General features: G+C 46.9%; 1 protein-coding gene across 5 annotated transcripts; it reads right to left on the bottom strand.

Annotated features, from left to right (window-relative positions):
• Window positions 1-3,927: 3,927 nt before the first annotated feature.
• Window positions 3,928-11,946, bottom strand: ZNF662 (zinc finger protein 662). 5 transcript variants are annotated; one of them, XM_069475584.1, is made up of 4 exons: window positions 11,704-11,946; window positions 10,069-10,195; window positions 9,301-9,414; window positions 3,928-6,065 (listed from the first exon to the last, which is right to left on the bottom strand). In XM_069475584.1, exons 1-4 carry the CDS (start codon window positions 11,791-11,793, stop codon window positions 5,038-5,040), a joined length of 1,359 nt encoding a protein of 452 aa, XP_069331685.1. In that variant the 5' UTR covers window positions 11,794-11,946; the 3' UTR covers window positions 3,928-5,037. The 5 variants fall into 5 exon arrangements, 3 of the variants coding, with proteins under 3 accessions (XP_069331685.1, XP_069331683.1, XP_069331684.1); XM_069475582.1 differs by lacking the exon at window positions 11,704-11,946 and adding an exon at window positions 7,079-7,180 and having other exon boundaries at window positions 9,301-9,417; window positions 10,069-11,648; XM_069475583.1 differs by lacking the exons at window positions 9,301-9,414; window positions 11,704-11,946 and adding an exon at window positions 7,079-7,180 and having other exon boundaries at window positions 10,069-11,648.
• Between the last annotated feature and the right edge of the window lie 265 nt (window positions 11,947-12,211).

Here is a 12,211-nt window from a genome sequence, read left to right as displayed (position 1 = left end):
TATAAGCCTGTGACATCAAAGAAGTTATGTGTTTCTAAAGTACAGAGGTGGGACAAGCATAGGATAAATGCTTCCATTCCAAAAGGGAGAAATAGCAAAGAAGAAATGGATAGCAGGTGTTAGGTAAGCCCAAAACCTAACAGGAAAAACAACATTAAATCTTAAGGCTGGAGAATAATCTTCTTTGACTCCATGTTCCCCGTTCTAGACACACTGGGGTTGGGGTTGGGGCTGGATCCCCAAAGCTCCAGTCAGCCTCACCCCGACAGCTTTGCTGGATGCAGCCCATGAGGCAGCTCACATGGGTTAGAGTCTCCTGCCTGTGGCTCTCCCAGCTGGAGTTGCATGCTGGTGGCTCTGGCAGTCTGGGATCTTCTCTACCTGGGCCCTGAGCTTCTCTGGGGAATCCTTTGAAATCTTAGCTGAGGTGGCCTTGCCCCCACAGCTCTTGCACTCTGTGCGTTTGCAGAGTTAGCGCCCAATGCTGCCATAGTTTTCCTTTGCCTTCTGGAGGGGCAGTCCAAGCAGCATTTGGGCCCACCTGTGCCACAGCTGGGGCAGCCAAGGAACCCTAAATTGGAATGCAGGAGCAGAGCCTTGACATTGTTCTGCTTCCATGGCTCTGGCATTCTGGGCTTGTGATGGGAGGGAAGCCAGGAAGATCTCAGAAATGCCTTTGGGATCACTGCTCCATTGTTTTGATGAATAGCATCTGGCTTCTCTCTATCCCTCCTTATCAGAGGCCACACTTCTGGTGTTGTCTCCAGAACATGCTTTTTCATTTTTTGCAGCCTAGCCACATTGAGAAATTTTCTAATCTCTAAGTTCTGCTTCTCTTTTGATGACAAATTCCATCTTTAATTTGTTTCTTTCTTTTTGCATTTTAGATAAGCAGTCAAGAGAAGCCATGCCACACCCTCAACAGTTTGCTTAGAGATATCTTCTGCCAAGTATCGTATTTCATTGATCATGAGTTCCTCCTTCCACAAAACACTGGGACACGAACACCATTCGGTCAACTTCCTTGCCCCTTTATAGCAAGGATTTCTTTTCCTCTAGCTTGTCAGTAATATGTCCTTCATTTCTGTCTGAAACCTCATCAGAATGGCTTTTACTGTCCACCATTGTCTGATTGGGTGTGTTTAGGGAATCTAAATATGTAACATTGGCCATCTAAGAGACCCCAAAAGGTTGGGGACTAGACATCGGGCGGATTTAGAGCCACAGAGATGATAATGTCAAGGACGTAATCTGCTCCCTGGGAATGTAGAAACCAGCCGAGGGAGGCGGACACGAGAACAGGTGCAGTTAAGTGAAGTATGAGCTACCTTGTAGCAGCATCCATACACACTAGGGTGCACCGAGTTGGAGAAGAAGCGGGGGTGGTCTGATTTGCAAACCCTCTTCCGCGGCCACCTGCTTGCCCGAGCCCCCCCGGAGCGGCGCCCGGGAGCAGTGGGTGTCTCCGGGACAACCAGACCTCTCTCCCCTCCCTCCTAGGGCGAGAAAGGAGGACCACAGAGACGCGGCGCCCTCCACCGTCCTAGAGCAGCCGCCGAGGCACAGTGTGGCGGCCTCCACCTCCCGGGTGCCAAGGCCTGGGCAGCGCACAGCGCGGGGAGCCGGCCCAGGGGCTGGCGAGGGCTGGCGGGGCGTGGAGCCTGGGTCTTGCCCGGTCTAGAGCGCTCCTCCTCGCCCCCAGCAGCCTTGAAATGTGGCCAATGTGACTGAGAAACGAAATTCTTCATTTAATTTAAATAGCCACATGTGGCTAATGGCTACTATGTTGGACGGTGCAGCTGCAGAGGATTTTATTCATTCCCACTCTGTAGGGGATTTCATTCATTTATTTACATGGCTTTATATGTATTCTTCTCACTGAATAACTTACAAATACACAGCTCCAGCCATAGCTAACCAGTGCTCCAGCCCATAATATACTGCCAACTTGAAATTCCCACTTGCACACCTCACACATATCTCAAATGTGTTAAGCCAAATAAGAGTTCAAGATTTCTCCCCTCCCAAGCCCATTCCCCTTCCCGTCTTATCTATTCCAGCCATTGGCACCATTGTTCACTCAGCTGCTTGAGCCAGAAATCAAAAAGCCATCCCCGATTCCTCCCTGTCAGATACAAGTTTTTCCTTGTATCTGATGCATTAGCAGGTCACAGATTTTATTTCCATAACATATATTAATATCACCTACTTCTCTCCATCTCCATTATCACCAGCCTCTCCAGGACACTGTCATCTCCAACCTGGATTGCTATCACAGTCTCCAACATGATCTCTCCTTTCACACTTGCCCCTTTATAAACCATTTTCTACCTATCAATAAGAGTGACCATCTTAAAGTATGACTCAGACATGTCACCCCTCCTTTGGATACCCTTCAAAGCCTTCTTTTCACTTAGAAGGGAATGAATGACCTGGCCCACCTATCTCTTCAAACCCAACTTGTGCTGCACACACCACCCTGGATCATCATACTGTAGCCAAACCCTTTTGGCTTCTTGATCATGCCTTCAAACATCAGGGTGTCTGCACAGCTGTTCCCTCTGCCTGCTGCTCTTCCCATTCCTCATACAAGTGGCTCTTTCTCATCCTTCAAGTCTTAACTTTAATGTTTCCTCTTAGAATAGACCATCTATATAAAGTGGGTCCCTTCCCCATCATTCTTTTTCTTGGTACCTTGTTCATAGCAATACCTTCATAGCAATTTTTAAAATTTTTGTTTACTTAATTTTTTTGGTCAGTCTCTCTCATTAGGACAAATGTTCCAGGAGGACAAGGACCAGATCTAACTTATTGTTTACCCAGCATGGGGCACAGTGCTTTGCATATAAGTAGTTGCTCACTAACATTTGCTTAATAAACAACTTCCTCAACAACTGTTCACATAAATCATTTCTATTTCCTGGTTCCATGTGGTACACAACAAAATTTTTACTGCTTATTAAATATTACCCTAATTGGCTGGGAGCTTTAAAGTGGGTTATAAACAGCAGTGAAGCGAACTGCACTATCTGAAAAAAATAGTTCTAAAGGTGAAGTGTCTGGAATGGATGTTTCAGCTCTGTTTTGGTCAGCATTCTTCTCCTCTGAATATAGCCTCTGGTCCTCTAAACTTTTAAGATGGTTAGCACCACGTCTCCAATATCCTATCTTCATAATTATGATTATGAAGACATATGAAGTATTAGCAGCTTGCATTTTCTTCTTTTTTTTTTTTTTTTTGAGGCAGAGTCTTGCTTTGTTGCCCGGGCTAGAGTGAGTGCCGTGGCGTCAGCCTAGCTCACAGCAACCTCAAACTCCTGGGCTTAAGCGATTCTCCTGCCTCAGCCTCCCGAGTAGCTGGGACTACAGGCATGCACCACCATGCCTGGCTAATTTTTTCTATATATTTTTAGTTGGCCAGATAATTTCTTTCTATTTTTAGTAGAGACAGGGTCTCGCTCTTGCTCATGCTGGTCTCAAACTCCTGAGCTCAAACGATCCACCCGCCTCAGCCTCCCAGAGTACTAGGATTACAGGCCTGAGCCACCGCGCCCGGCCTCTCTTTTAAAAATATTGTTTTACAGACTCATGATCCATGCAGAGTTAGCTAATTTTTGAATTCCTTACTTTCCTGTGTAGGAGCTACGTGTTCCTAGCATTTATCTTTGATGTTGGACCACTACATTGTGACTCTGATGCCAAGATAGTGGATTATGTGGGAACTTTTCAACTACTGACTGGACACAGCTACCTAACAGAGTGTTGACCACAACCAGAAAGTGACCTGTTCTCCCTCCGTTAGTGATGGCTTCAACAACTTAATTTGGGATATAGGCTATCAAGATGGTGACTGGGGGACAGACTCAGAAAAGCTTTAGGTACAATGAGGGGTTGTAGCCATACAAATTTTTATTTAAAAAAAAAAAATCTCCAACTGCACTTATATTTTCCCAATCCCAGAGTGCTGTCTCATAACACAAGAGCAACTGGGTCTCCCAAGATAGCACAACATGGACTACCCTCTGCTGCTTTCCCTACATTCCCTTGTCACCTCAAGGAGGCCCACAACTTCTAAGGAAGGGAAGGTCCTAGAGTTGGCAATGTAGCTGCAATGTGACCTAGATCAAATAAGGTTTTCAGTGACGTAGATTTACAGAAAGCAGTAGCAATAAATATTTGTATATAAAGAATACCTCTAGAAAAATACATAAACAGTAACAGTGATTGCCTGGGGAGAGAACTGGGAGAATCGGGAGACAAGAATGACAAGGAAATTTACTTTTCACTGAATACCGTTTTGAATTGTTTCAATTTTTTTTTTTTTTTTTTATTATGAGCACGTTGTATCTAGTCAACAAATAAATAAGTTTCAAAACTGGAAAAACATAAAAGAAATGCAGTGTTGGTCCTCAGAGAGCCATTTAGCTGGCATTAAGACTAAGAAACATGAGACTAGTAGAAAAATATAAGACAGCACATAATTAAATGCTAACTTGCATGGTACTGACTATAAGTAGAAGAGGAAAAGAGGACTGCTAAGCTGAAGGAGCTGGGTCTTAGATGATGAAGGGAAACTAAAAGCCCAGGAAAACTTAAGCAAATAAAAATGGGGAGAGACATAAATCAGTACAAGGAAATAAAGAACTGTAGACTCTGCAGTCAGGCCTAGCTCCAATCTCAATAACTTACTAGCTAAGCAACATCCAATGGGTTTTAGAACCTCTTTCAACCTCAGATTATTCATTTGTAAAATGGGAAGAGTATCTACCTTAATAGGACTGTTATGAAAATTAAACAATGTATGTAAAGTGGTTAGCACAGTACCTGACATAGTAGGTGCTCAACTAAATGGTGCCTAGTATAAACACGGTGGGACAGGGGAACTAGTCTTGCTACAGTACATGGTATCTGTTCAGGAGAAGGGGCAAGATAATACTGGCTAGTAGGGTTATAGCAAATTGTGGAAGGTCAGCTCATTTTGTCTGTGGGATTCCAGTAGCACAAGAATTATAAACAAGTACCACCATTATATACTCTCTAATGTTCAAGGTGAGAGGTCTGGCAGTTATAGGGTTTCTCTCTAACATGGCGCCTTTGGTGCTTAATCAAGACAGAATTCTGACTGAAGGCCTTCCCACAGTCCTTACATTTATAGGGTCTTTCCCCAGTATGGATTCTTTGATGTCGAATAAGGTGTGCCTTGCAAATGAAGTTTTTCCCACAGTCAGAACATTCATGAGGCTTCTCCCCAGTGTGGACCCTCTGGTGCTGAGCAAGATCTGAGTTCCACATGAAGCCTTTTCCACAGTCCTTACATTCATAAGGCTTCTCCCCAGTATGGATTCTCTGATGTCGAAGAAGGGCTGGGTTTCGAGTAAAGCTTTTCCCACATTCCTTGCATGTGTATGGTTTCTCCCCAGTGTGGATTCGCTGATGTTGTGTAAGGCTTGTGTTCTGACTAAAGCCCTTCCCACATTCCTTACATTCAAAGGGTTTCTCTCCAGTATGTACTCGCTGGTGACGAATCAGGTTTGACTTCCAAACGAAGGCTTTGGCACATTCTTGACATTCATAGGGTTTCACCCCACTATGAATTCTCTGATGTGCAATGCAGTGTGATCTAAAACTAAAAGCCTTCCCACATTCCTTACATTCATAGACCTTATCTCCACTATGAGTTTTCTGGTGTTGATCAAAGTCATCATTTTGATCAAAACACTTGCCACATTCTTCACATATATAGAATACCTGCTCACTTAGCATTTTCTGATGTATACCAAGGTGGTTATTGACATCAGTATTCTCTGAACTCTCTTCTACTGAGATCATCTCATCCTTGACAATCACTTCTATAATATCATTTGGAATATTCTCCATACTTCCCCCATTGGAGTAGCCTGGCCATCTTCCTAAGCTACTTTTCTCCTCTTCACAGGTTTTCCTAAGCCAGAATTCCTGGGAGCCACACCACTGGGGTCCACTTGATAGGACCATGAGGTTCTGTGCTTCCTCAAAAATGTCCTCCTTCAGAATATAATCTTCTTTCTCACTCTTCAACACACCCTCTGAAAGAAGAAATCAGAGCTTCAAATATCATCATTTACCCACGCCGGAGTAACCAAGGTTACCAAGTGGTATCAATACGTCCATTTCTTTCCAAGTACCACCCCTGTGTCTCAGGGGCCCTGTCTTAGCTGACGATGGCAAAAACAGGGCTAAAACACAAAAAGAAACTACAAGTAAAAAGCAGAAACTAGACAGAATTCCTGAGGGCTGTGATTCCCAGCACCAGACCAAACAGAGGGCAGGCTCTCAGAAAAGAGTTGAACTGAGTCTAAGGCAGACAAGTTAGAATTCCTTCTAGGTGGCTGAGTCCAGTTTATAACATGAAAAGAACAGGCCAGGACTCGGGGCAGAGGACCTGTTTAGAAATAAGGAATCATTAGTGGTACACCTGGGAAAACTGAGCTTGTCACACATTGGGGACAGCAGCAAGAAGGACTTTCCCCATACTTTTCAACACTAAAAGGAAGTGTAATATTCTCATTTAACCTAACCACCAGGTCCACCATAAAAAGTGCTTCTCCAAAGTACTTGAGGCAAAGTTGCGCAAAGGACTCCCTTCTCTTTGTTCCTATAGTGTCTTATTCACACTTGTGTTACAGCATCATCATTTTTCTGTAATGATATATTTATGTATAATGTCCCATTAGACTGTGAGCCTTTGCAGGATAGGGGCCATATGTTACTTGAATTTTGATCCCTAACAACCACACAATGAGTAAAATATAGCATCTACCGCAAAAATATTAGTTGAGCATAGCAGCCAAGTGGATAGGCCATCTGTTCAGTTTAAGACTAAGACCCAAGACCCATCCTGATTTAATTAATTGAGCTTGTCCTAATGAAGCTGAACGCTTAAGAGTTTAAGTTTTCTCTTGATTAATTGGTTGATCTGGGGATTTGGGAGGGTCATTTATTTAGAACATCAATGGCAAAATGGATTTTTAACATTTTATAAAGGAAAGATAAGAAAATGTAAACTAGGAGGAAAAATGCTCATTTCCCTCTCACTTACCTGTACAAATTAGGCTTGGACGCTCTCCTTGCAGTTTCAGGTTCAACAGCTCCTCTGCCTGCTCAAGATGGAAGATCCCAGCAGGCGTCAGACATGGAAACCCTGTCGGGGTCAAGATACAAAGAAGGCTGACTCAGTCGGAGGAGTGACGCCCATTAGGAAAGGGGCAGAGGTGGAAGTGGTAGGGGGAGAATGAAGGTGGGTGAAAAGATTGGCAACACAGATAACCAGAAGTTTGAGGGGATAAGAATATGAAGGACAGAAAATACTAGTACAGGGAAGTTGTGATTCCATCATTTCCCAAAGATACAAAAACATACCACTCATTTTAAACCGTCAAGAAGAATAGAAAAGACTAATGCCTCTTTTGTACCCATAACTATAACAGGAGGTGAAAGCAAATTCATATAGAAAAGAATCAGGATAGGATGGAATTACAAAGAGCTACTCCTGAGGACTTCCTGTCTAGGCAGGCTATTCTGGGACACCATAACCTCTTAGTTGTCTTCCTTTCTGTCTATTTATTGCCTCTCATTCCACAAAGAATCAGTGATGGGTCTCTCTATGGCATCCATAAGAAATGGCCTCACAGCCTCACTCAGCCATTTCCAGAAGTTTCTTTTTACCTTATAATAGACACCTCTACCACAAACGTCCACTCTAATAAACCTTACTTCAGGCTTAACTAAGATCTGTCTCTTTGTAACTCCCATCTGAAACATCCTAAGAAACAGATCAATTCTACACCTTCAAATGACGACCTTTTATGTTGCTAAAGCCAGGGACTGTGTCTCTCCTGAGTATTATCTTCTCTAAGACAAAAGGGGACTCTGAGTACGGACAAGACTGCACCAAGGAAGTCTGTTCCTGGTCAGGCAGTTAGAACTTTGTTCAAGGAATAACGTAGCTGTTGGTTTTTTGCCAAAAGCAAAGCAAAGATAGGAAATTCCCTTGGGTCATGAGGAGAAGCAGCACTGAGATCCTGAGAGAACATAGAGGACACTGTGGTTGTCTCCTACATCCATTCTACCCCTCCCCACTGTGGGAACTTTGTGGAGGGTGAAGGGGAGCTTATCCCAATTCCAGTTCCTAGGGTAGGCGCTGGCAAGTCTAGGCCAAGCAGGTTAATCCCATCCTACTCTCTACATGGCAAATTGCTCCAGGGATCAGCAATTCAGATCAAGTCAATCAGTGCACAGTATTTCCCTGGCCACAGTGACTGATTTAAAGCTGGCATACGACTTAAGGTGGTCCAAGAGAGCAATGCTTTATTGCTCTTTGATTCATAATGGGACTTTGATTCATAATGGTTAAAGCCTGAGGAAGACCTGCCCTGTTCCTTTCCCTAGGTAGGAAGAAGCAGAGTCCTGTTTACAACTAATGATACAAATCACCTTACAACCACAGCAGGAGCCAGACTGTGGACAAAACCAACATACAGGGAGACAGAGCAGAAACTGAAATTCTGATCAAACTATACCTGCAGCCCACTCTACTTACAGACTACCCAGTTGCATGAAACAATAAATTCCTCTTTGGAGGAGGAACCCAGTTTGAACTGGGTTTTAATATTTGCAATCAAGAATATCCTAATATAAAAAGACTACCAGACACAGCAAGGAAGTGTGAGAATGGGGAGATGGAGGACACAGCTCAAGTCTCACCATGTTCACAGAAGACTGTGCAAGGAAAATGGAATGGGGCCGGGGGTGGGAGAGGCAGGTAACAGGGAGACACAGTTCTCACTAGGAAACTAAGAGGAAGAAAGCCCTCAGTCGGCCCTAAAGTAATCCCTGGGCTTTCTCCATCAGCAATTCCTGAGTAATAGGGACTATGTGGCTGAGGGTTGAGATTTCTTGATTTCTAATGATAAATATGGCCATTACATCCCAAGCTGGAAGACTATAAGCAGGCTGGGAAAGCAGAAAGGGCACCCCATATCGGAGAGTAAACAGGAACATCAGGGAGCAAAGATAAATGGTGGCTATGATAAGAGCAGCAGAGACAGGGAAGCGGCAAAACAGGTGAAAGAAGATGGCACACAGAGGAGCCAAGGTAAATAAAACCAGGACTCAAGAGGAGGGAAAACTATGGGAACACAGAGAAAAAAGGGAATCCCACCAGTGTCCACAGTACGAGGTTAAGAGAACACATATCTATGACATTCTGAAGATCCAGACAAAGGAACTGGCCAGATGACTGGCACAGGTGTCCTCACTCACCTGAGGAGATGCCCCTCGGGCCCTCTCCATCCAGAGCTCCCTGAGGAGCTGAGCACCAGGGGGCTTCCCCTCGCTCCAGCTGGGAAATCAGAGCCGGTTTGGGAAATGGAAATGCTGCTTGAGGAGAAGGAAATGGGACAGGCAGGTGAGTGGGGTGACACAGAGCAATCCCAGGGCTCCTCCCAGGCCTGTGTCTTCAGGGGCAGGAGGGGAAATAGAGAATCACTAGTGAGAAGGAGAAAAGGAAGTCCAGGGGGAAGGAAGGAGACCCAGGGGAGAGGGGCCAGGAGACTTACAAAAGTCAGGAAGTTGACAGAGTTACTCAATAATAGTTTGAGTCAGCAAACAGATGATTTCATTCACTGAGGAATTGAGTCCTCAATGCTTTCTTGTCCTCTCCTTCTTAGAGCCCTCAAGTTCAGACATCTGCCTGTGGATGCTTGGTATTAGGCTGGATCTCCCAAACTGAGGGGGTGGGGAACTGAAGGCTCAGTGGTGCACCATGGATCTGCTCTTCCCCCCTATACCCACAGCACAGGGGTGACGGTTCGGGCAGCTGTCACCCTGGGGCAAGGGAGTTCGGTGTGAGGCCCAAACTGATACCAGGACTTCCCACTTCTAGCAACTGCTAAGGTTGGGTCATTAACAATCCAAGAGCCTGCAGCCACCACTGAGCTGAGCATTATCAAAGACTCCTGAGCCTTTGAGAAAGGAGAAGCCAGGAAACTGTGAAGGGCAGAGCCAGAGCCCAAAGAGAGAGACCCTTACCCAGGGAAGCCACAGCCCCATAGTTCTCCAGCATCACGTCCCTGTACAGGGCCCTCTGAGCAGGGCCCAGGCCGGTCCATTCGTTCTCAGAGAAGTAGACAGCCACATCCTCGAAGGTCACTGACTCCTGAAACAACACGTGTTTATATGCCCTAGGACAATCCCAGGACCCAGGCTTGGGGTATGTGGTAGACAAGGGCACCAAGAAGTACCGGCAGGATGCCTGTTGGGGTTCTGGATTCTGAATGTCTAAGGGAACTCTCTCGGCAGATTTTTGCCCCCTACTTACAAACATATAAGGGATCAGCCATCAATTTTCTCACGTCTCTTCATCTTTATTTCAGCAAACATCCTCTCATCTTTTTCATGAGTCTCTGCAAAAGTTTTTGCTGTTCATCCCTATACCCACAACTACCACCTGTGCTCTAGGTTCCAGACTTTCTCTACAATGTGTCCTCCTTCAGAGAGGTCTATCACCCTTGATAACAGCTATCATTTTTTGAGCCTGTGCCAGGCACTTTATATATATACTATTTTATGTCTCCCAGCCTACAAGAAGGGTGTTAGATCCACTTTATAGACGAGGAAGCCAAGGCTCAGAGAGATTAACTTCCCTCAAAGTCCCAGAACTGAGACAGAACCCACACCTGCTTAACTCTCTGGCTCTGCCTATCATGCCACACTGACTCGTCCTCTCCTGTCCCTCTCAGTCACTGCCACCAGCCAAAGAGGCAGCTAAGGGCTCCTCGGAACACTCAGGTTACCACTGAGACTACTCCACAGGGCAGATCCTAACTGTCACTCTACTCCCTACGCTCCTCCACCCTCAACACTCTCTAAAACATCCCACCCCACTTTCTTCTCCACATCCCAACTTCAATGTCCCCTTTTTCTATAGCCTTTTTCACGCATCCTCTTCCTTCACAAACACAAACAGTGCTAACCTACAGCCATCAAGACTTCCTATGATTCCCAGCCGTCGTCTCATTCAGGATCTCAGTCTCCATAGTACGGAGGAGCTGATTCTGGGCCATTTCACATCAGTTCTTGCCCTACAAAGCCCCCGAGTGATTTCTCCAACACTCCAGGGCTCAGAGGCTTTGGCTGGCTCACCTTTGTCTACCTAATAAAGTCCAAGTTCCTCTGCACTACAGACAATTCCATTCGCTGTTCAGAGACCCGCTTACCTGCCCAGGACCATCAGCTACCTCATCCACTATGCTCTCACCATTCAGTTGGGAAACTAAAAGGTGAAACTCTTAAACTCTTTCCTCCCTCAGATCTGTGCCCTTGCACCTGAAGACTCCTTTGCCTGAATATCCAGTTCTTCCCTCCTGTGCCTGCAAACTCCTGTTCATCCTAACATAGCCAACTCACACATAACCAGCTCTGTAAAACCAGCCTCTTGGAAATTCTGCGCTGTGGGCGCACACCCGTGCCGCTGCACGTCTGCTTCCGGGCACGGCTCCCGTCCCGGAGTGTCCAATCCACTCTGCCCCCGGCCTGGCCCTGGAGGGGCTCCACTCCGGGTTATACCTCCATTTCCCGGCAGCACCAACCTCTCCCCGCCCATCAGCTGGGCCTGGTGTCCAAGACGGGGCCGAGCCCCTTTCTGGGCGCAGGCCTCGCACTCACCGGGCGAGCCCGGGCTGGCGCGGGTACTCCCGGCAGCAGCTGGAGGGCAGGGACAAGGCGCGCCCCCCTCGCCAGGGCCGCGGCCGCCATGGCCCGAGCCGCCCTCCGGGGAAGCGAGCGCGCGCCGGGCCCGACCGGAGGCTGCTCGGGGCCGAGGAGAACCGCTCTAAACCGGGGCAGGCCCGACTGCGCCCTCGCCCGGGCAAGACCCAGGCTCCACGCCCCGCCAGCCCCCGCCAGCCCCTCGGCCGGCTCCCCGCGCTGTGCGCTGCCCAGGCCTTGGCACCCGGGAGGCGGAGGCGGCCACACTGTGCCTCGGCGGCTGCTCTAGGACGGTGGAGGGCGCCGCGTCTCTGTGGTCCTCCTTTCTCGCCCTAGGAGGGAGGGGAGAGAGGTCTGGTTGTCCCAGAGACACCCACTGCTCCCGGGCGCCGCTCCGGGGGGGCTCGGGCAAGCAGGTGGCCGCGGAAGAGGGTTTGCAAATCAGACCACCCCCGCTTCTTCTCCA

The sequence above is a fragment of the Eulemur rufifrons genome, chromosome 7 (assembly GCF_041146395.1).
Source record: "Eulemur rufifrons isolate Redbay chromosome 7, OSU_ERuf_1, whole genome shotgun sequence".
In the NCBI taxonomy this organism is placed as follows: Eukaryota; Metazoa; Chordata; class Mammalia; order Primates; family Lemuridae; genus Eulemur; species Eulemur rufifrons.
Note: the sequence above shows the minus strand (reverse complement) of the source record. Positions and strands in the feature narration are given on the sequence as shown.